The following is a 22599-nucleotide window of genomic DNA, read 5'->3' as shown; positions in this document are numbered from 1 at the left end:
CCTGGCATTTCTGCGGGAGGCTTGGAGCTGATGCCAGGTGCCCTGAGCTAAAGCCACGGTAACCGGCTGGGGGCAGGTGAGCGGCTGCGGGACGTGCCCGGCGCCCCTCGCACCTGGAGCTCCAACTTTCTCCTGCTCGTCCGCAGAGTCCCGCCCGCTGCGCTCCCACCTGCGGAGGGACGGCCGCTGGCTGAGGGTGACGCTGCCCTTGGCTCCCAGCGGCTCCGTGCCCCTCGCTGACCACAGGTGGGCCGGGGCCGGGCCACCACGCGTGTCCCGGGGGGCAGCCGGCCGCGCCGCTCCCGTCGCGGGCAGGACCCGAGCGGGGCCAGGGCTGTCCCGGTGCCGGGGCCGGGGCTGTTCGGTGGCGGGGCCGGGCCGCCGCTGCCCCACCGGCGGGCCTTGGGAGAGCGGGCAGGGGGCTGCGAGCCCCCCAGCGCAGCCCCTGGCAGCGCCCCGGGGCCGCCCCGGGCACCCACCCGTGAGAAAAGGCGTGTGAAAGTGTGGGAGAGCCACCGGGTCCCGTAGCCGGTTTTCTACCGGTCTCGCCCAAAATGCGCGTTACCTGGCTGGAATTAGGGTTGCACAGCATCCCTGGCCCCGTCTGGCCACGTCTATAGGCTACCGCCCGGTCGCTATAGGTGCATACAGTCTATAGACACACACGCGTAGTGCTGCATCCTCTACATTTCCAGCTAGCCTTCATTCATATTTAAGCCGCGATTAAATATTTGATCAAAGGTTGAAGGCTAACGCAGGGCGGTGATATTTTTAATGTAGGACCCCTTAGACCAGACTGGTTTGTAAACCGCAGGTGCCCAAAGGTTCCCAGGGCAGCATCCCCCCGGGCGGGCAGCCTCCCCCCAAACAACAATAATGCTGCAGATTGTAGAAGGATTTGAGGCTGCAGCCAGAGAGAAAGGGATTAGGGCGAGAGCACTGGAAGTTAAATTGTGCTGCATATAAAAAATGGGCGGATTGGTCTCTAGATGAGAGCTTGGTACCACCTTCCTTTCTAAAATAAAATCTCTCTGGCATGAAGTCACAGCCTATTTCACATCCGGTTTACCCTGGGACGTATTACTACTGTCTTGGTAAAGAGCAAGCTTTTGTTGTATAGCGGCGGTCGGAATATTGGGAAGAGAAATCTGGGTGCCGAGCCCAGAGGAGCGAAGCAGCGGCGGCGCCGGCGATGGCCGAGGCGGAGTGAGCGGCGGAGCCGGAGCCGCGCAGCCTCCGCGCCGCGCGGGCGGGCGGGCAGAGCCGGGCAGCGGCGCCGCGGACCGTGCCCGAGGGGCTCCCGGTAAGGGCGGCCGCTCGCTCGCAAACCCGCACCCCGACACCGCACCCCGACACCCGCACCCCTGGGCGCTGCCGGCGGCGGCACCGCGTCCAGGCGCGCAGGCGGCTCCTCGCCCCTCTCCGCAGGTACCGCCGGGCGGTGTGATTTTTTCCCTATCCCTCCAGCTTGAAAATCCGCAGCGATCGATGGGCATCGCAATTTATCTTATTTATTTATTTTTTAGCCTGGACTGATTTTCACCGGTCGCTTGGAAAAGGTGGTTTTGGTGTTTTTTTTTTCAATTTATTATTTTATTTGGGGGGGTTTCTTTTTTTTTTTTTCTTTTTTTTTCTTTTTTTTTTTCTTTTTTTTTCTTTTTTTTTTTTCTTTATTCCGAGGGAGGCGGTGGGAGGGGTGGCTTTCCCAGGGTGAGGGGGAAATACAAAGTTGAAATGCCGGGAGGAAAACAAGTCGCGATTTGCGCCCCAGAGGTGGGTAAACCTCTCAGCGGGACTCAAAAATGCATCAAAATGCCCCTTTTTACCCCCGTGAATTTTTGGTGGTGGTTTTTTTTTGTTGCCTTTTTTTTTTTCCCTTTCCTTTCCAGTGGGCGCTGCTGAAATTCTCCCAGAAGCGTGGCTCGCTCTCCCATTTTGGATGGGAGAGCAGAGCTGGGTCCGGGGCGCTGCGGGCGGGGGGAGGCCGGGGGCTGGGGGCTGCTGCTCTTTAACGCGCCTTGAAAGTCTTGGCTAACATTTGCTTTTTCCAGCTGCAAGAAACTTTCCTTCTCCAGGATGTATAGCGCCTGTATGGGTTTATTGAAGCGGGGGGTGGTGTTGGGAGGGGGGTGGGGGGGGTGGGCGAGCGTGGAGCTCAACAGATCAAGATAGTTCAGAATAATTCACTTTCCGCTCTTTCTCCCGAGGAGCCTTTTGCAAAGGCAGAAGTTGGCAGGACCGGGAGAAGGCGATTTTTGAAGCCACAGATGCTGCCTTTCCCTTTGGAAGGGGGCTGATCACAGGGCAAGTTCAGATGCAGTCTTGTCCCTGAAGATCTTTCTCCACGCTTGCCTGCCACATCCAGCTCCTTCCTCCCAGCCAGATTAGCTCAGCCCTGCTCAGTCCTTATCTGCCGATCATTTGGCTATAAACGCATTAATTATATCTCATTGCTTACATACCGCTTTGTAATGATATTGTATTGATTTAAATTGTCCCTGGGAGTGTGCAGTGAATGGGGCTAGCTTTATTTAAAGGTACAACAACATTTCCATGTACAGGGCTTCATTTTTTCAGGCATTTTTAAGAAACTTCCATTCACTATCGGGGGAAAACATGGGCTTCCTATTTTGTTGCCCTTATTTCATGTAATGACTACTAAAAATCGACTGGATTTCAGCACAGTATATAGATTCGTAAAGGGACCTGCAGCATCTCCTGGGCAATCAGTTATATCTGGAACACCGATTCCACAAATACCAGCTAACTTTGTATTTTATGGCTTATTGGAAAGCCAAAGAAACCTTCAGAGTTGTGTTACTTTTTACTCAAAGGTAAACTGAGAGTAACTCAGTGAAGTCTGGGCAGAGGACAGGAGTCATTTGGAGAGGAAGAGAAGGCTGCTAATGCAAAAACATTTCCTAGCAGCAATCAGAGACTGGTAGAGATTTAGGAGATGGTGTGTAGGTTGTCAGCACATGGTTTGATTATGAATCGTGCCCTTTAGCTCAACAAAAATACTAGTGTGCATGTGTAGCAGCAGATCACAGAGTCAGAATTGGATCATTTTGCTCCTCTGATGCTAATATTTCAGGGAAGAGGGGAATAGTAATATCTGTAGAAGATAAAAGTTGCTTCCATCACATCAAAGCAAAGCAGTGGCTGCGAGGGAAGCACCGCTCTCCTCAGTCGCACTACCACACACCGACACCTGCCAGGAGGTTTGGAAGGGCTCGGGCTGGTTCAAGTCAAGCAAAAAGCAATTACACTGGGTTACCTGGAAATGTTATGGAGGTGCTCTGTCACATTTTCAACACAGGAGGAAAGTGAGTAAGAATTGCCAAAGAGTTTGGGGACAGCAGCTTTAACTCTTAATTGCTTTTCTTAAAATTCAAGAATAATGTAAACAAGAATACACCCTTACTGCCAAAAAATTTCTGCCCTAAGCCTCTGTGTCTGAAAGCAGAAGGTAAATAGGAGAACAGCCAAGGCCGTGCTCCCTTATTCTGAATGACATGAGCTACAGTATTGTGAGGTCATTGCCTGACATCAAATTATTCTGCAAAAGTTTCCAAAATCAGATATGTTCTTCCACGGTACCTGTTTTAATGGAGGGGATGTTGATGATTATTTTCCTTCTAGTTTCAGAGCCCACCATGAAGAGACTCCTGGTGCTTTGTGACTGCCTCTGGGCCTGGAGCCTCCTTCTGAATGCTTTGACTGAAAGAAGGTGGGGAGTTATTTTTTAATGCACCGACGTATTTTAAGAACCTTTAATTTAATATAGCAGCATAAGACAAATACTGCATGGGCTGTACTAGTACTAAGTGTATTGGGGGAAGTTAATCCCAGTTCAAATCCCAGTTCAAATCCCAGCTAAATGTAACCAAGGCAAGTCTGAAAGAAATCTACAATTTGTTTGCATAACGTCTTTTTTTTTTTCAGTAGTGTGAAGAAAAAAAAGAAAGCAAAAGCTTTCTGAAACAAATTGAAACTAAACTACCTCTTAAACACCTGTGCAATCCTGTCTGCTCTTATATAATGACTACTCAGACACACAAGTTTCTTCAGAGGAAAAAAAAGTGTAATGAAGTGTTTTTTTAGTCTCATTTAAGTGCTGTTTAGTAACTTTATTATCCCTGCAAGCAGAAGCAAAACTTTCACTTCTTTTGGTCAGGAACGTGTCCTAACTTAGTAGCTGTTTTTGCAAATCCGAAGTAGATCTTCCTGGTGAAGGGAGACTGCTTGGATGAAGAAGGATTTGTAAGCTCAAACCCCATAACAGCTTGTGTTTGAAAGGCCATGCTGCGCTGCATTTTTATGGAACGCATGTTAAAATCAATCTAAAAATTGCATTAGTATTAAGAATAATTTCTGATCATACAACACTTCACTTAACAACGAGTAGGTTAACTAAAGACTCTAAAGCAGTTTGCAGTATACTGCAATTCAAAAATCAGTTAAGGTGTTTAAGAAGGTTCATAGATATATTTCTGCATTTTAAACATACTAATGTCCTGTCAATAATGTTACCTAATGACCAAAAAGCAGTAGGAATTTTGTATTGTCAATAGCGGGTCCTAAAAGATGTGTTTGTGCCTTAATCTCCACAGTGTCTCCTTATGCATTCGCAGCTCTAGATAAACTTATTTTCTGGCTACCCTGAAGAGTTTAAATAGAGTGGAGTGGACAAAGTGCAAAGGTTCAACTGCACAAGCATTTCCACAAAAAAAAAAACAAACCAAAAAAGAATAAAAGTGGATGATTCATGTAACAATTGCTGTATTGAATAAACATGACATTTTAGAAGAAATACCTTTATTTTGATAATATATTAAGAAAAGTGAGATTTGAAGTATTCATGAAATACTTCATCTGGCCTAGCTAGAGAATTTTATGAAAATGTGTTTATTATAGAGATATATGTGTGTGTATATATATACACACATATATCTTCATTATATCTATAACGTATGCATGTGCATTCTTAAAGTGACAATTAAAATGCATTGGACTAGTGTTTAAAAATTATATGGTGTGTCACTATTATAATGACCTGTAGATGGAGTTAGTGCACAGTTTTTTATTATACTGTGGTTTAATATGAAAACACAATCGCATAGTCCCTTTTTCCTCAAAATGTACACACCTTACATGAAATAGATCTGTTTCTAAAGCCATTTTGTCATAGTAATTTCCCTTGCCTTTTCTTCTGGAGTGCTGTTAATCCTTTATAATGAAAAACAATTGATGAATTAGAGAAAATGTCTGTGGTACAGGAAGACATAGTCTTTCCATATCATTATTCTTGTCATAAAAAACCAGCTTTCGGACTATTTTAATAGGTGTGTTTTGAGTGAAAAATCACAATCCCTCTGGACTTACAGTATGCTTCATACATACACAAACATGCAGATTCTTCCTGTTGTGACCATGTCGGTTAAACCCAGCCCTAACGGTGCTTTTTACCTCCCATAAAATGGTGGGAAGAACAGGTAAGGGTGCTGACAAATGCGACACCCAGAATGGAAGCGGTGTGTTATATTGCATCCTTTCTGACTGCACTGCCACTAGTCCATCTTTCTGACGCCTCTTCTGCAAACATACTCGTTTATTGAGCACAAAAATTTCTGAAGTGTTTTTATATCCTTTTGCCACCTTAATCCTGATGACCTTCTGCTATCCTTGAGATATGTATGTACAGCAACTTGTTTACTGACAATGAGTGTTAACGTAACATTTAACCCAGTGAAAAGTCTTGTGTTGCAATTCCACGCAAAGCGTAAGTGGAATGATCCTTTGAAAGATAATGCTCGCTGGAGACAGCAGGAGAACTTGTTAGCTGGTAACATATAGGAAACATAAAAGAAAAAAAATACTAACGTCTGTGACTTAAAATTCAACATTAGGTATGAAAAATAAATATAAATCAACCTAATTTTTTTATTCAGTGAAGTTATATGATATGGCTACAGGAAATTCATAGTATTTTTTAAAACTGTTAGAGATTTTGTCTTCTTTATTAGAATCAGTGATCTATATGCCCTGAAACCCCTGAAAATCATTCTCTGCAAAGTCACATCCTATTGAAATAAAACAAAAGTGAGTAAAACTGTGCGCCTCAGTTCTGAAACTCACTGAAATTTGTAGTGTTCCGTATTCAAACCTGTACTGCAAATTCACCGGGCAGCATTTGCAGAGCACCTATATTCAGGGTACCTTTCCTCCTCCTCTCTGTGTTTGAGACAAGTGGGATGTATGTGTGGGATACACAAAGGATGTTTGACTGATGCAGCTTCCAGAAAATCATCTTGTAGGTATTTTAATAGAACCAGCTCATTTCATGTAACAGTATATTCCTCCCAAGACGCTCTTTGCTGGTTAGAGCAGGAGCAACTGGCGGAGCAGAGACCCACGTGTCGCTGGAGCAGCGTGGAGAACGAGCTGCCCAATGGAAGAATCACATTTGGGGCTAGACTTGATCCTAACAAAGGCTTTTGGCACTTCACTGTTTACCCAGTTCAGTAGCAATTTGGGTGACAAAATTATGTTTTGGAAAGCAGTGGTTTTGCTTTTAGTCATGATGACTACACATGTTTATAATGGAAGTCTTCCCAGCAAAGAGGGAAAAAGTGATACTGGGTTTGGCTTTAAGACAACTGTAATCTGTGATTAAGGGAATCATCTATGACAGCGTATTTGGTAAAGGTTTCAGATTTAAGAGAAAGATTGATTCTGATGTCATCTACAGCAGACGGAAAGCACAGCCTAAGGATTTCATTATGATTTGTGTTGATGGAAGTAAGATTTTGGTAGGTGAGTTCAAAGAGCTTAATTTTATCCTTGTTCAAGCAAAATTTCAGAACCTTTGGCTGAGTTAGAGATAAACATTAGGGATTTGTAAGTGAAGCTTTATAGACATGAGAGATTTCTACATCAACAGATGGTTTTGTTACACATTTGTAAGGAAAAGTTGGAGGTATTCCTCCAAATCTAATCGCTAAAGGAAAAGAGGAAATAAAACAAAATTCTCACTCACTTGATTTACTTCTATATTCATAAAGATGACAACTCTGCGTTTTTTGTTTTATCTTTATTTTAGCGTTTCTTTTCAGTACTTAAGTGTCAGTGTTCTAAATTGTTGTATCTTTCTTTGTATGCAACCCCTTTATAACTATTATGAATTAAAGACATTATCTTTTGCTGACAAATGAGCCTTTTCCTGAGGAACACATGTGTTAGAGCATTATAACCATTAATGAATAATGAGATAAACATTAAGGAACTGATTTTCTATTTGCTCACCATTTATAGAAAGGCACTGATTTTCTACAGTTTTACAAAAAAATATACAAATTAAGAAGAAAATATTTAAGTGAAAGAACTCTATAAAGCACTACAGTTTTGTTTTATGGAGGAAATTTTGTGACCATAAACCAGTATAAGCAAGATTAAACAGGCTTGGGAATTACTATTTTGTAAGGTTATTGGTGAATTACTGTTTTTTCAGTTTAACTGTTCTGTATTTCAGCTACGGACAAACCTCGTCACAAGATGAACTTAAAGACAACACCACAGTATTTACCAGAATATTGGATCGTCTGCTGGATGGTTATGATAACCGCTTGAGACCAGGACTGGGAGGTGTGTTGTATTATAATTTTCAAGGTTGCACGCAGTTAAAACAAAGTTATTTTTTTCATTATATACTTGTTTTAATTCTATTTATATATACACGTAAAATAATGCTGATATGTAATACCATTTTTTCAAAAAATGCCATGTTTTCTCTGTCATTCACATACTCAGTTTTCTCACGCTTATATCCAAAAGAAGAAGAAAATAGTTCACAATTCAAGAAGATATCTGGATAAATATTAAAACTTTGAATATATGAAGAACAAAAGACAATAAAATATGACCTGTGACCTGACAAATGACGAGTTTATGAATCAGGCCTAAGCAGTACATCTATCTATGACTTTCTTCGTAAGAGGATTTGGCTTTAAAAGTAAAAGCATCAATCAACCCTAGTCATAAAAGTCTTAGAGAAGTTTATAAGATATTTTTTTTCTGCTTATGTATGTCAGGATTTGTTTCTGTGACATTTTGTCTTCACAGCTTAGTAAAAATGTCTGTCATCTGTTTTTGGTGCTGAATCCATAGAAGGGTACAAAATCACACAGCAATTACAGCTTTCTGAAAACATTGTTACAGAACCTAGACTTTAGTAGCATCTCTGTGTCCATGCATAGATTTGTTCTACGGTGACATGATCCCAAATCTGGGTCTTAAAAGCTCGTTGTTCCCAAACATGAAAGTTCTAAACTTACAAGCAAAATTTGTTCTTTCCAGTGCATGGGAAGGTTGGGTTTACTTCTTTCAGATGACTTTTTGTTTGTTTCGGTTTTACTTTTGGACAGTTCAGGTAAAATGAAACAAAGGAACCCATCCCACAAAGTATAGTTCAACCTGTTTTCATATAATAGCTCTCAGAGGAGCTGCATTATAGGAAGAACAGGGTACTGCATTAAGAATTCTGACGCCATCTCCTGTGGATGAAATGGAAGGTAATTAAAAGTAAGCTTATTCTGCGGTTTGAGGCTACCATCTTACAACAGTTCTTGAATTTTGAGCCAGCTTCTTCAATGGTTTGACTTCACTAACTTCAAGGACCGGTTAAAGATAAAATTCTGTTTATAAAGTATTAACACATTTAAAAATGGGTTGGTCTGTAAATTTTTGTGTGCAATTTCAGATAATACAGAACAAAATAAGAATCACTTTTTACTTTTATCTACCCGTACTTTTGCCTGCTTACTTGTAAACCCTTGGACTAGTGTAGAAATAAATGCTCCTTATTCTTTGATTAATGCAACTGTACAGTTCAGTCAGCTACTATATCACAGTAAATAAACATAGCAGAGAGGGAAATAAATAAATGAAACTCTGTAAACTGTGTAGAGTCTGGTACATGTCTACAAGAAAAATCTGAGCATATAATGATTTCTTATATGAGTTTTGTAGCTATTATTATTTGTTTAACAGCTACTAGAAGAGCAAACAGAGATGCAAAAGGACTTTCTCTCATTCTCCAGATTGCAATTTAGAGAACTAAGCACATCAATGTAGAGTCTTACGTATGTGTATATATATATATGTTCTGAAGCCAGACTGCAAGGGTGTGCTGGGAAACCGGGTCTGTGTACCTCGTGAAAGGAGCATCCAGTCCAGTTAAAATTTATTTCTGACAGAAAGACTGTTTAATGGAACTGCCTCTAGAGGAGGAAAGGAGTCTCTTCACAAACCTTAATAGCCATTTACATCACTATCAGTTAAAAGCAAGGATGAATGGAGGGTAGGAAACATGGGGTGGAGGGAAAGCACTGTTGGAGTATTTTCTCTAACCAATGGTTAAAGAGAAATTTAAATAATCTTTACATCCCTCCTTTTTTTGAACCGTGTTGCGTGTTTCTGCCTGTAGCCGAGAACCTTGAATATCACAATTTCCCTGCTGCTTAGTACATTACAGTTTCACAGTGTCAATTCAGCAGAGTAAATATAATTTATCTATTTGTCAGCTTTGAATACTAGAATGAAGAGTACCAGGACTTTTTAAAAAAATCCTACATTTGATAAAATTGTGGTCAGTAAACTAATGTTTAAAATCAAATCTAGTAAGAACTAGCTTTAATCCTTTGACTGTTGAATAATGCTTTATTCAGAAGACATAAATTATAGATTTCAAAAACTAGGGACAAACATCTAGGCCAATGTTTTCAATTCTGATACCAATATATAATAAAGGGTTTGCTCAGGAATTTTGATATTCACCTTACAAAATCTTCTTGCTGAGGTATCTAAATATGAGCTGAGAAACTCAGGGTGACTCAGTTCTGACACATTTGGTTTAGACACTTGGTATAATGGAGAAATGTATTCTGAAATGTTCCACATGTAAACAGATACAGTGAGAAATCTAAACCAATATATCAAATATAGCATGGGTTTTGGAGTTGGAACGTCAATAGCCTTCAATTATAGCACAATCTTTTGCTGGAAATTTAAAAATGTATATGGTTTCATTTTTCTTCCCAATATCAGTGATGACTTCTTATTAAATATTTCAATCAGAACATCATTTTCATCTACTGTAAAGAGAAAGTTGAGAAAGCTACTAATGTAACAGCATTTTTAGAAATAAAGAATTAGGTCTAAAACTGATTCATTCCATATTAGCAGTTATGTAGCTATCACAGAATTTAAGAGACCAGACCCTCATACATATATATGTTGAAAAATTTTATGATGTTAGGCACAATAGAAATCTGTGTACCACCAAGTATGTTATAGCACTCTTCCAATTATCCACAATTTTCTATCCTGTTCTTTCTACGCCTTCTGAGAAACTGCAGATGAAGTAAAACATTGCATGTACAGTTACTTTCCTCTACATAAAGGGGCATGTTGTGGAAAAGTCTCGGCTTATCCCTGTACGACCTCTCCTTCTGTAATGCAGTTTTTCAAATATATACACCTACAGAAAACAGAATTCTATGCTTGAACAGAAATAGAAAAGAGAACTAGTTTCTCTCTTTCTCACCTATGGAAGAAAAGGTAGATGGTAGATTTTCTTCAGTCAGTTTATTTGTTTCTCCTCCCTCATGTTTGTTTGTATGCGTGAAGAATTCAGTGACAAAGTGGTATGTTTAGTGAAAATTTGTAATCAATTTTGAAAGGGGTTTGATCTTGATCTTGCTCTACTCACAGGAGTATTCTCCTCCTTTGCGAAGTAGAAGTGATGATATTTCTCTATCCCAAATTTGCAAACTTCCTATTAGTGTGGTGAACAGTTTCACTGTTTGGTGTAGAAATACCCTCGTGAGGCAGACAAGGCACCATGAAGCCAGGAACTAGCTCCTGGCGAGATCTCATTACAAAGAAACACTGTTGGTCCTATACTATAAATTTATTGGAAAGCCAGGTTAAAAGGTGGAGCATTAAGATAATGAAAAATTTCAAGGTGCTGAATTTTGAATTACTCTTTCAGCATGCATGCAATCAGTGCTAGATTAATACTAAGTGTTCCCTTTCCTTTTTTCAGATGTTCTTTTGAGGTATCACTTCAAAAGGAAAACTAAAAAACACACATGCTCCATAAAAGAGTATGGGAATGAAAACCATTATTTGTCAGATAACCCAGTAAGGCCATATCTGAAATTAACTGAGCAGCTCCAAGCATTTTGCCGTTAAACAAAGAAGGAATTATTTCTCATTAACAGGAATATAAAAAACGAGAGAAGGTGACCCACAGGGAAAAATTATAGTGATTGAATATGTTCATTATTTTTAAAATGGCATTGTGGCTAAAATGAATCTGATTTTTCTTTGAAAGAAACACGCAGCGCTATGTTATGCATTGGCACATTTACACCTCTTATCAATAATTGTTGATATAAATTATGTTATTTGGATGTTTGCCTCCTTCATATGGGGGCATAGTGACTTAGTCAGACATTGCTAGGAAAGAGCATCTGTTGTACCCATCCATAAAGATGGACAAATAACTACATTTACATTACATTATTTATGCCTGGAAAATAGAACTTTCAAAATGAATGTAAAAACATTCTGAATCACACTAGAGGACACCTATTAACTGTATAAGAGGATAATAATTTACAAAAAGCAGGGAGGAGGAATTGCAGAGAGTAACATATTGAAGCTGAAAAAAGAGGAAATCATGTTAGACATTAAGGGAAAAAATAAACAGTGAAGTTATTTAGGACATAGCATGATTTTCTATGGGAACTATCTGGATCCTAAAACCTGAGGTGATCAAAACCAGGCTAAATAATAAAGATGCTCTTCCCTTTTTAAACATACAATCCCAAACAAAATAAAGACTCGGACAGAGCTAGGAAGGAGTCAAATAAGGAGGAAAATTCACCTCAGTGTTTGGTGACCTCTCCTCATAAGCAACTATATTTAGAGCGGGAGTTTAAAAGAATTGAAAAACAACAAAAAATGATGAAATGATGGAAAAAATAAGTTCCTCAGATAAATGGATATGCCATTGCCTTTTGTTCTGGGTTGGCTTCATGGGGGGAATAGAGATGAACCCTGGGATGCCAGCAATGCAGATGTGGAATACCACAGTGGAGGGAGGGTGGCTGTGCACAGGGCAGGTTGGTTGTACTTGATGCTGAGATTCATTAACATGAAATCAGGTACAGCTACCAATTTTTTAAGACTGTCACCTTTGCAGTGCACACATCCCCTCTTTATAACTAAATGATACCATGTGGTCTGTGGCTTTTTAACTCAGAATAATTGTACATGTGGTTTATCCCTTTAAAAGTGATTTTGTAGTAGAAAGGTTGTTTATACAGAACTAAGAAGAATAAGAGTAGGTTAGATTATTGATTATCTTCCTAAATGACATTTGCTTTTATAGTTGGGTTGAATGCCCATTAGATCATCCCAAGCAGATTATCAACATTTTCAGTATTGAACAGAATTATACTTGTTTTATGCTATCAGTAAAAGCTATTTGTTGATCTCCTCTGTGTGATGTTTATGAAAATTGAGTATGACTGTCCTTAAGTGGAATGTCGGTCCATCTCAGGCGATTCATTACTTCCACAGAGTGCTTATCTTAAAAGTGACGGAAAATAAACCTGACAGTATTATGTTAATTAGCTTTTAAAATTCAGGTTTATGAGAACATTATCTATAAATATATGATAAACTAACCTCTTGGTGATTGACGTCCCAATGGAAATTGTTGGATGTGAACTCATATCTGAGCTAACAAAGTTTAGGGAAAACATGGGCTTGGTCTGTATGTATAATAAAGAATTAGTTAAGTGTTTCTACTATAAATGAAGAGAGTCCTACACATAATTCTGTAAATAAAGCATATATACTATTTTTAACTTATATACTTATTCTTAACTATACACTATACTATACTTTATAAAAACTGAAAGGGCTGATTTTGGTCTTTTTTCCACTCTGTAGGCACCACACTGATGTAAAGACAACTGTAAAAAGCCATAGCAGACCCTAGGAAATTTGATTTCATAGAACAGTAGGGAGGTAGGGAGGATATGAGCAGCTTTGAGCTGTTAATTGGCGGGTGGAGCACCGCCGTGACACTGCACAGCTCTCGGTAAACCCTTCATAGCAGCACAGCCCACAGCTGGGTAATCACAGGACAGCTCGCTGTTCTCCCTTTTGGTTAGCACTTCTACAAAAGCAGCAGTGCAAAGTTCTTCTGAGTGTTATTTGTTGTGGTTATTCAATCAAAATACTTCATAGGATGCAACCAGGGTGATTAGTCTACATTACTTTTTTCAGTAATAATAGTGTACCTTATACATGCATCTAAATTCCTTTCATTCATAACCATAGGAAAAGTCTTCTCCACTTTAATAATTACAGCACACACGACAGATGGAGGAGGAACAAGTGCATTACTAACAAAAAAAAAAAAAAAAAAAAAAAGAGAGAGAACTTGAACTACCAAAATATGCAATTCAAATAAGCCTTGTGCTCAAATACCAGCAGGTCAGAAAGGGAAATAGTTAATGTGTAGTTCCCTATGATAAATAGGCTTATTTCCTGCTGTTTAAATAAATCTGTATTTCTTATTTTGTTCTCAATTTGTAATCCAATCACAATTCTAGCAATAATGAGCTCCCTGGGAGTTTAAATCAAAATATTTATTGTTATTAATTTTGAGAGTTTATGTTAGTCTAGCATCATTAGCAAAACGCAGTGGTTGTAAACAGTAAAATTACAGTAGTTGACGTTGACTGGTGCTTTCATAGCTGTATGTGGAGCAGCTGCCTGAGGCTGTTTCAGAGCACCTAGGTGTGTTACTCAGTTGCTATTTAGCTGATCAGTAACTACTCAAACCCTGTGGTTGCCTGAAAGTGAAACTAGTAAATCATTAATAATTTCCTTGGGTAACTGGAATTGTTACACGTTCTACAGGTATCCCTATATTCTTTAGTCCTGGTTCATGAGATAGATGTTGTAGTCAAGAGACATGGTCAACATCTCTACAACTGCTGAATTTATCCTCAGCAGGCCAGTCAGCTCCAGACCTGAGCTTGTTTTGTTCGACGACTTAGAATTTTCTCTAGTTCTTAAGGATATTGTGAAGGTTTTGAATATAGCCTAGGATCTGAGGTTACTGGAAAATGCATTCTGAGCGTTTGAAGCACAGTTTAAGCCTTCCCATGGTAATCAAGCTGCAGACTGAACGTGGTTAACCTTGATTCTAAATATATATCCCAACTGTATGAGTAAACACATGTCCTGTGCAGGAGTGACTCACAACTTCTGAAGCTCTTAACAAAGCACAGCTGAATCATCTAATTAGTAAAACAGTAAATAAAAATTTCAAAACTTCCATATGGCTTTGGAGGGGCTAATCTTTTTCTGTGTTCATGCACACTTTTTCATTGCTCTTGAAAATTCAGTACATATCAAAGAAAAAAGAAATCATTTGAAGGTGTACACGGTGGGTTTATGTGGATTTGAAGAAACCTGGGATTAGATGCTCTGCAAAAGTGTAATCAGTATAAAGATAACACAATCTTTTGTGAGTGCACAATCTGAATTTTCTATTGTTACTTACGATTTACATGCCACTTAAATTATGTTCAATGTTATATAGAAATGAAAGGCATCACTCATTTTTCCACTCCCTTGGAAATCTTCCATCTTACTGCCAAAGCCTTTAGTTTCCATTTTATGTCCTCAAAGAGATTTCCTTAAGCCTCAAACCTCTCTACTATGACCCTGTCTCCCAAAACTAGAATTCAGGATACCACCACGTGATGCGCTGCTGCTTCAAAGAGCATATTCTGTGCCTGTGCAAGGTAAATCAGCTGTATTTTACGAAAGACAGGCTCACTCAGAGCTGGGGCTCTGAGTTGATACCATTAAGGTATGAACACCTTGTGCCTGAAGAGCTTCTAGCATCTTCTATCTCCTAACCACACCAGTGGAATTGCCTCAGTTGAAAGGAGATGGAGAGATGGGAAGTCAGGATGAAAGATCTTTAAGAGTCATTTAAGTTTCACTTTTCAATATGTAAAAGGCTAATAGGTTTCATGATGATATTAGTTTCTCAGACTTGAGAAAAGGTGATTCAGCAGCTGGGACTTAAAGAATCTATTCAGCAAAGTTTTACCAGACCTTGTGAAATCTCCATCTGCTTTTTCTGCCAGCTGTTTCATACAAGACCACAGCCTCCTGGACTTTTGTGAAAGTGACGGGCAGAAGGAGAGAATACTTCCAAGCCAAGTAATTTCTGGACAACCATATGCTTCTTCCAGTAATAGAAGATAAAATTTTCACTCTGAACATTTTTAAGTCCAGAGCCAATTAGATGTCAAGAGAATATTACATTTCTTTAAGTCAGTTGAAAAGCTTGTAAACTATGATAAGGTCAAACATTAATTTCACTGGACAGCCAAGGAGGAAATTTCACCTATCCAGTGCTTTTGTCAATAGTCACTGCAGTTCCCACACGTCTCAGTTGCAGATACAAAGAATGAAAAGAATATTATTAGACAATTCAGCCATAGCACAGTATTTTACTTCCTGTGATTATGAATAATACATTGGAAATTTCATCCTTCAACTTTCTTAATGAGTCCTGGAGATTACTTTTTCTACCACCTAATTTTTGCATTAACTTGCTGACAGAGTACGTGTCATTCAGTGCATTACTAGAATGACAGTAGAGGCAGATCTAATATTACATCCTGATTATTGCTGTCTCACAAAAGGAGACATTTTATTGTATATCTATTAAACATTTATATATATTTAGAAGTTGTAGACTTTTTTGAGTGAAAGTGAAAAACCTGTATGTGTGTTGTAGAGCACTGATTCTTATTAGAAGTTTTGCATCAGATACAGAAATGTATGTTACTTAAGATTGATTCCTTATTTCACTTCTGTCAGAATTCGCTTGTCAGATAGAGCAAATCATATTTAAACAGCCCAAAGTCTTTTGAAATCAGAGGGTTGTATTCAATTAGTCTTTTAATTTCAGTATTTTATGATATTTAAATAACATTATATAGATAGCTACATGTATGTTTCTTAGTCTAATGAAAATTTTTGCCTACTGCATGACTTTTGCTTACTAAACATGTGCTTATATTTTAGCCACTTTTCTTTAGGACTACGTTCAATATTTCAAATTTATCAATTTATTTCTTTTTTGAAAGTTATTTAAGAAACTTATCACTCCTTCCACATTTGAAATTTCTACTAAAACCCCCATGCTGGCTCGTATAGCACTATACTAAATGTATTCACTTACATCACTGTAAATTCTGAAAGCTGATGGGGTTAGCTCCACTCAGCACTGTTTGGATTTATGCCTCCAGGTGGTGTTACTCCCTGCAGCTATATTTAAATCAACAGAGTAGTTTTGCTATATGCCATCTTGGGTGAATATTTTGTGATGTGTGGCCCAGAAAATACTGATATGTTCAGAAGTGACTGGTACCGTGTGCGTGTGTGTAGGGGGGAAGGAGAGGAAGTGGGAGGTTAAGTTTACATGTTTCTCAAAATGACTTTTAACAGTGGATCCGCAGAAGCCAGATGTCTGGCTCTTTCTGGAGATCAGCACCATTTTAGGTGTCTCAGGCTCAGCATTTCTGACCACTAAAATCATTACATTCTTCTGAAGTGTCCAAGGACATTGTGCCATGGAGCAAATTTACGTCTTTGAAATCACAAAGATGTATAGCTTTACGGTATAGCATATAGATATAATCTGGGTTATGTACATGTTATAGATTTCTGGATTATTATTTATACTAATCTATCATTGAGGCCTATAAAACAGATACGGTAGTTTAAGGGAAATCTAATGTTAGTGGCCATATCAATTTAAAAAGAAACCTACATCATTTGCAAACTATAGCTTTTACGCAAAATTCAAAAATTTTAGGAGGCAAAGTTCAGCTGATGCTTATTTGGAAAAGTTTGAAGTCCTTTTTGTTTATTGCAGTTAAGGGTAACACAGCCATTTCTAACTCACACCAATAAAATCTCTTGATGCTTTTATACACCATAATGTACTCTCTCTCTCCGTCTCTTTTTCTTCTATGTTCCCATGTCTCAATGCAAAATACATAATTCATAAGCCCAGGGTTAATTATTAGAGACCTTCATTCAGCTTGCCCAGAAACATTGAGTACTCAATGAGACCTGAGTACGGTGGAAAACTTTCAGCACTGTTTATATTGTCAAACAAGAAGATTTATTAGTCACAGAGTGAAAAGCTGTACACAACAGTGGAACTATGGCTGCTGTACTGGGGCGTCACAAGCCACGTCTCAAAAAGCTCTTTGGAAACACTGTAATAAAAAGACTGTTGCTGACAATATTGACTGTGAAATTATGTCTAGAAGCAGTAAATTATCAGGACCGTATTGTAGACCAATTTTAGAATGGCTAATCAAAGCCAATAATTTTTCTATTTATTGTGAGAATTGGTAGCAGTTAGATCTAATGAAGGCTGTTGATAGACACTCACTGTCCTAATTTCCTGCTTCATCAGAGCGTGTAACTGAAGTGAAGACTGACATCTTCGTCACCAGTTTTGGGCCTGTTTCAGACCATGATATGGTAAGTGATGGCCTATATTTCTACAACATTTATTTTCTCTTGTCTTTTTAATTTAGAGGATGAAAGATCGATGCAGTGACTTATTTACTCCTTTTAAGGCAAGGGTTTTTTTTAAACGTTGATTCCAAAACACTGTCGGCTTTGATGTGCTACCATTCCTGCTAGCTGTGACTCCATTTAAATGCCCTGAAATTAGCAGCCTCAGTGACTTTAATAATGTGTTTTAACAGACCTTATATTTGCTACATAATATATTATGAAATGCATTAGGGTTTGGATCCATATGCTTCTGAGAGTGGTCGCTCAGGTCCTTGCTGGCACATCACTGATCCAATTTGCCAAGAAAGGTCATCATCTTAAAATGCAATTAACACTTATGCCTACAGTGTGACATCCATACAGTCTAACCTGTATTTTTACACTAAAAGCTACTGATCAATGGGAAGTGACTTTCCTATATCTTGACTGCTGAAAGAGAAGAGAAGCTTAATGACTGAATTAGTGTCACTTCTTTATGGAATGAATATTGAAATCAAATTTCTAGATAGCAGCAGGGGATGGAGAAGTTCAAAAAACTGAATGAAGATGTTGTGAGCTGTGGTCTTAAGAGATATTAAAAATTGTGTAAAAAATACAGATAAGGTACTTTAGATTCTGCATATAAATGGGGTTTTAACAAGTAGGTTGGTATTGACAGGGAAAGCTTGGTCTGCAGCTACTACTGTCTGCTGGGTCCTATTTTAGGATGAATGCTGGAAACATCCTCATTGATTTACACAAAAAAAAAGAAAACAGTTCAACCTTGTAGCTGGCTACATTTAGCTAAATACACTCACCAAAAGAAAGATGAAAAAATTATCACAGGAAAGAAATTAAGTTCCATTTCTTACCACAAAATTAGCAGTTTAATTTGAACTGAAACTGTAGACAGGACTTAAACAACAGGTTATTACAAATTCCTGACTAGTCAAAACAATGTCAAGGGATGGAATAACAGAGAAAGTAACTTTTAGGAGATAGCTTATTTTCCCAAATTAACTTTATAAAAGACATGGTTTTCCTGATTGCTTGGAAAATAGCATTTATAAAACTACAGTCAGATTTATCAACTGATGCCATGGTATTTAAATAAGAATGATCTGGGCAGCACAGACTTTGTGATCAGTCGTGCTGCTGAGAAGACCTGCAATGGAAAGGTAATCTAGGGAAACAGCTAGACTGGGGACTTGCCTCCTCAGCACGTGCATACAGTACTGTCTAAGTGCTATATATACCATGAAGAAGAATTAAAAACCAAAGTCATTCAATGACTTCTGCTCTTTTATTCTGTGATAATTTTGTGGAATTATGATGCCTACTTATTACCCTCAATTACACACTGAACGAGGAGAAATTCCTTAGATTAAAGATTGGTAGAAACCACTGACAGCCACGATTTGTATTCTGGTAATCGATTCAGTAAAACACTTCATCTTGCTTTCCCATTTCTGTCTCAAATCAGGTAAAACCAATCACGTCACCACTGGACAAACTGAAAATTTTGAACACAGTCATGTGACTGAAATATGTATTTTTTTAATTTAATAGTCTTTGAATTAAAACTGTAGAACTGCAGCTTGTAAGTGATCTGAGATTGCTCCCTTTCCTAAGAGACCTGACTTCCTGGGACAGATCTCTTGTTAATTTCCTGAAAATTAACATAAATTATGTATTGAGCTGGACGTAGGTGCTTGTGGGAGATGAACAAAAAAGAGTGACAGATATATGCAGGTGAATGTATGCTTTTTATTAATATTTATTAGAATTGTTTTCTATAAGTCAGCTAGCTAAGCTACTGTTTGCGCTGTTGAATCAGATCTACTAGAAAATTCCAATAATGAATGGCAATCTAATAAACTAATGGACATGGATGCTTTCCTACATGTAGACATAAATTTAGAGTAACTGGTAGGCCTGCTGAATTACTTGAGACTATGTAATGTCTGGACTTTAGCATCTACTTATGCCTTGTGGTTTCAGGTGATTTAATTATTAAGTAAAAGGTAAAGCTAATTTGGCTTTCCTAGGACAAAGTGATGTTTGTATGGGGTTTGGGTTTTAAGGAGGAATAATATAGCGAAGCCAAAAATAATCTCCTTTCAGAATTAAGAATAAGTATATTTGGAAGAAAAATACTGATTTCAGCAACAATTCAGTACAGCTGAATTACTATAGCATAAGCAATCACTACATTAAAAAAAATAATCTCAAAACCAGTTAAAAAAACATACCATATTCATTGGCTGCTGATTTTTACTTAGTTGAACAGGAGAGAGAATTAATCAGTCTCTTAATGAAGTGTGTGACCAAGAAACACACAGGCAGGTGTGTTTTGAAAACTAAAGAATCACAGAAAAGCAGAGACTGTAAACCTCCTACTTGCCTCCCCTAAAAAGTAATGTGTGTGCAGCCTACTCATGCTAAATCTTTTGCTGAAGGAAATAAGTGTGAAATCAGAGACAGAAAGATAAAATGAAGAGCTTACCAGAAAACAAATTTTATGGTAATTTCAATGTATGTCTAGTGCAAAGTCCTCTGTGCATACCACAGGTTGGTTCCATCATTTGAGGGCTACCCCACATTTGCTCTGGTGAGCAGATTTACAGTAAGTGTCAAGCGAATTGTGGGATTTCGTCACAGGGAGGCCTCCCGAGCAGCTGTATTGGGAAGGATGCGCTGCTGTCTGCACCCGCGCCTGATGGCCGGGAACTGGCAATGAGCTGTTCCAGCTGATGCCATATGTTATGAAACTACAGCCACAGTGAGGCATCAGCATACCTAGACCATCTGTTTGCAGAAATCCAATGAGGCAGTTATATAGATAGTAGGCTGATATATCAGGGAGTACATGGTGTTCCTACCCACTCTCAATACACTCTTTTAAGAGCAGCATATACATAACCTGTTATTCTATAAAGAGAATGTCTTGGCTTGTTCTAAAACTTAATAAAGTTAAATAGGAGAAAACCACTTCTTAAAAGAAAACCATCTCTTTTTGGAAGAACTTTGCAGGTTTTCAGGCATGCTTTCTCAGATGGTGGATTGAACTAATCAACAGATAACTGGCTGTTCTCATGTGACTGTCATTTTTGTGAAATTTCTGATGTATACTATCCCGAATAAGAAACATTTTAAAATTCACTTTTTTCATAAAGACAGAACGTTGTTTTTCTAGTAGACCTTCGTTCCCACTCCTTCTGTATTTGAAGTTCTTGAGGAATGAATGTCTTATCTTGCTACCTGGACAGCACCTTGTCTGATGCAGACCACAGGGTGGTCTATCCTATGAATAAACAGTCTCCATGAAGAGCTATTAGATGAGTAAATCAGAGAATGTTTAAGTCAAAGTGTTATAAATATTCAATACCATACAACTTATTGCCAAAATGCAGATAGGAATCTTCTTTCTTTACTTGCACACTAAGGAATGAAGAGTCTCTGCTGCAGAGAATTTATTCCAAATGTCATCTCAGTCATGTGTTTGCACATAGACCACTGCTATAGTACATGGTTTGGAGAAAATCCTTTCATTCCCTTGTTCTGTATGGCACCCTCCTGTAGAAGAAAGCCCTAATCAGAATATATGATGACTTGACCTTAAAGATCAGCTGTCTGTCAGGATTCATTTGAGGAGACTTACTGTACTTATTACACTGGGCAGTGAAAGCTAAAGAGTTGAGAATCTCAGCCAAAATGAATTCATCCTATATGGTGCAATGGACTAGGATAGAGAAGGGTTCAGTCTGTGCCAGGTATGACCTGTCAGCTACTTTTTAATTGGGTTTTATCTTATGCTGTCAGGTCCCTTATCAAATCTCTCAGACTCCTTGTTCTTTTCCAGCATAAGAACCTTATGTTCATATAAAGTGAAGAACCAGACTCCCTTCTCTCAACCTGTACCACCTCCCACTCACCTCCTCCTTCGCAGTTGAAAGAGATAAAAAGGGAATGGCTTACAGGCACGCTGAAATGATGTCACCTTCTGGGCATGTCTTTTGCCTTTCCCATGTATGTAGTAGGAAATTTTCTTTGGTGCTAGTAAAACATGGAGGAAATCCAATATTTTAACGCCATCTATTGCCTTTTAAATCGCCTTCTCTCCTACCCTGCTGCACACCTGGGGCAAGATTTTGCACACAGGTCGACCTAAGGCCCCAACTCAGCAAAATTCTGAAGCAAGTAGCTGGCTATAAGTACACAACTGCTGTCACTGGAGCTGAACAAATCCAGGCTTCAGCAGCTGCTGAAGATTGTAGTCAACCTGCATTATTGTACATTCAGAACATACAATTTAAAAAAATGGAAATACAATTAAGTGTGCACCAAAATGATTCCCAGGTCTGGGATGTAAACAAAACAAAATAAAATCCAAACAAACCCAAAGTAAGAACACTCCACAGAACTACAACATTTCCATGTCCACAAGAAAATTCTTTAGGCATTTCATGCCCTAAACCCAGGAAAAATACACCACCTGTAAGAATCACCATTCCTAATTACTGCTAGTTGCAACAAGGAACCAACAACTCACAATTGCTTACATTGTATGGAGCGTTGCTGTTTGTTAAAAGAAAAATCACGAGTCTAAGGGAGTCTGCCACAGAGAGGTTTTGCATACTCATTCCAGAATGTTTGTCTTTACTAACATATTCCTTGGAGCAGCTAATTTCCCTATACCTACGTGTGCCTTCCCACACAGCAATTTCCTTTATTTCAGGATTTGCCATCTCCATTAGCAGGAGGTCTCAGCAAAGGCTCAGTTTCTCAGCCAAAATATTATTATTCATGGTGACTTTGTAGAGTGTTTCAATAGCTGCTTTTGACATTTATCACAATATCATAGCCATGAATGACGGAAGGGGCAGGATAATGCCATACTGAACTTTCATTCCG

At 38.8% G+C, this 22599-nt stretch overlaps 1 protein-coding gene across 4 annotated transcripts in view; it reads left to right on the top strand.

The window, feature by feature from the left end:
* Window positions 1–931: 931 nt before the first annotated feature.
* Window positions 932–22599, top strand: part of GABRA1 (gamma-aminobutyric acid type A receptor subunit alpha1) — a 44028-nt gene continuing 22360 nt past the window's right edge. The window contains exons 1-4 of one of the 4 annotated variants that reach the window (XM_005446660.3): window positions 932–1094; window positions 3643–3730; window positions 7532–7644; window positions 17600–17667. In XM_005446660.3, coding sequence (XP_005446717.2) covers window positions 1037–1094; window positions 3643–3730; window positions 7532–7644; window positions 17600–17667 — 327 coding nt within the window. In that variant the 5' untranslated portion in view covers window positions 932–1036. The other 3 variants (XM_055719170.1, XM_027815944.2, XM_027815945.2) reach the window with 3 other exon arrangements.

Source organism: Falco cherrug, chromosome 8, assembly GCF_023634085.1.
Source record: "Falco cherrug isolate bFalChe1 chromosome 8, bFalChe1.pri, whole genome shotgun sequence".
Taxonomy (NCBI): domain Eukaryota; kingdom Metazoa; phylum Chordata; class Aves; order Falconiformes; family Falconidae; genus Falco; species Falco cherrug.
The sequence above is the reverse complement of the archived record's forward strand: the minus strand, read 5'-3'. Positions and strand labels throughout refer to the sequence as shown.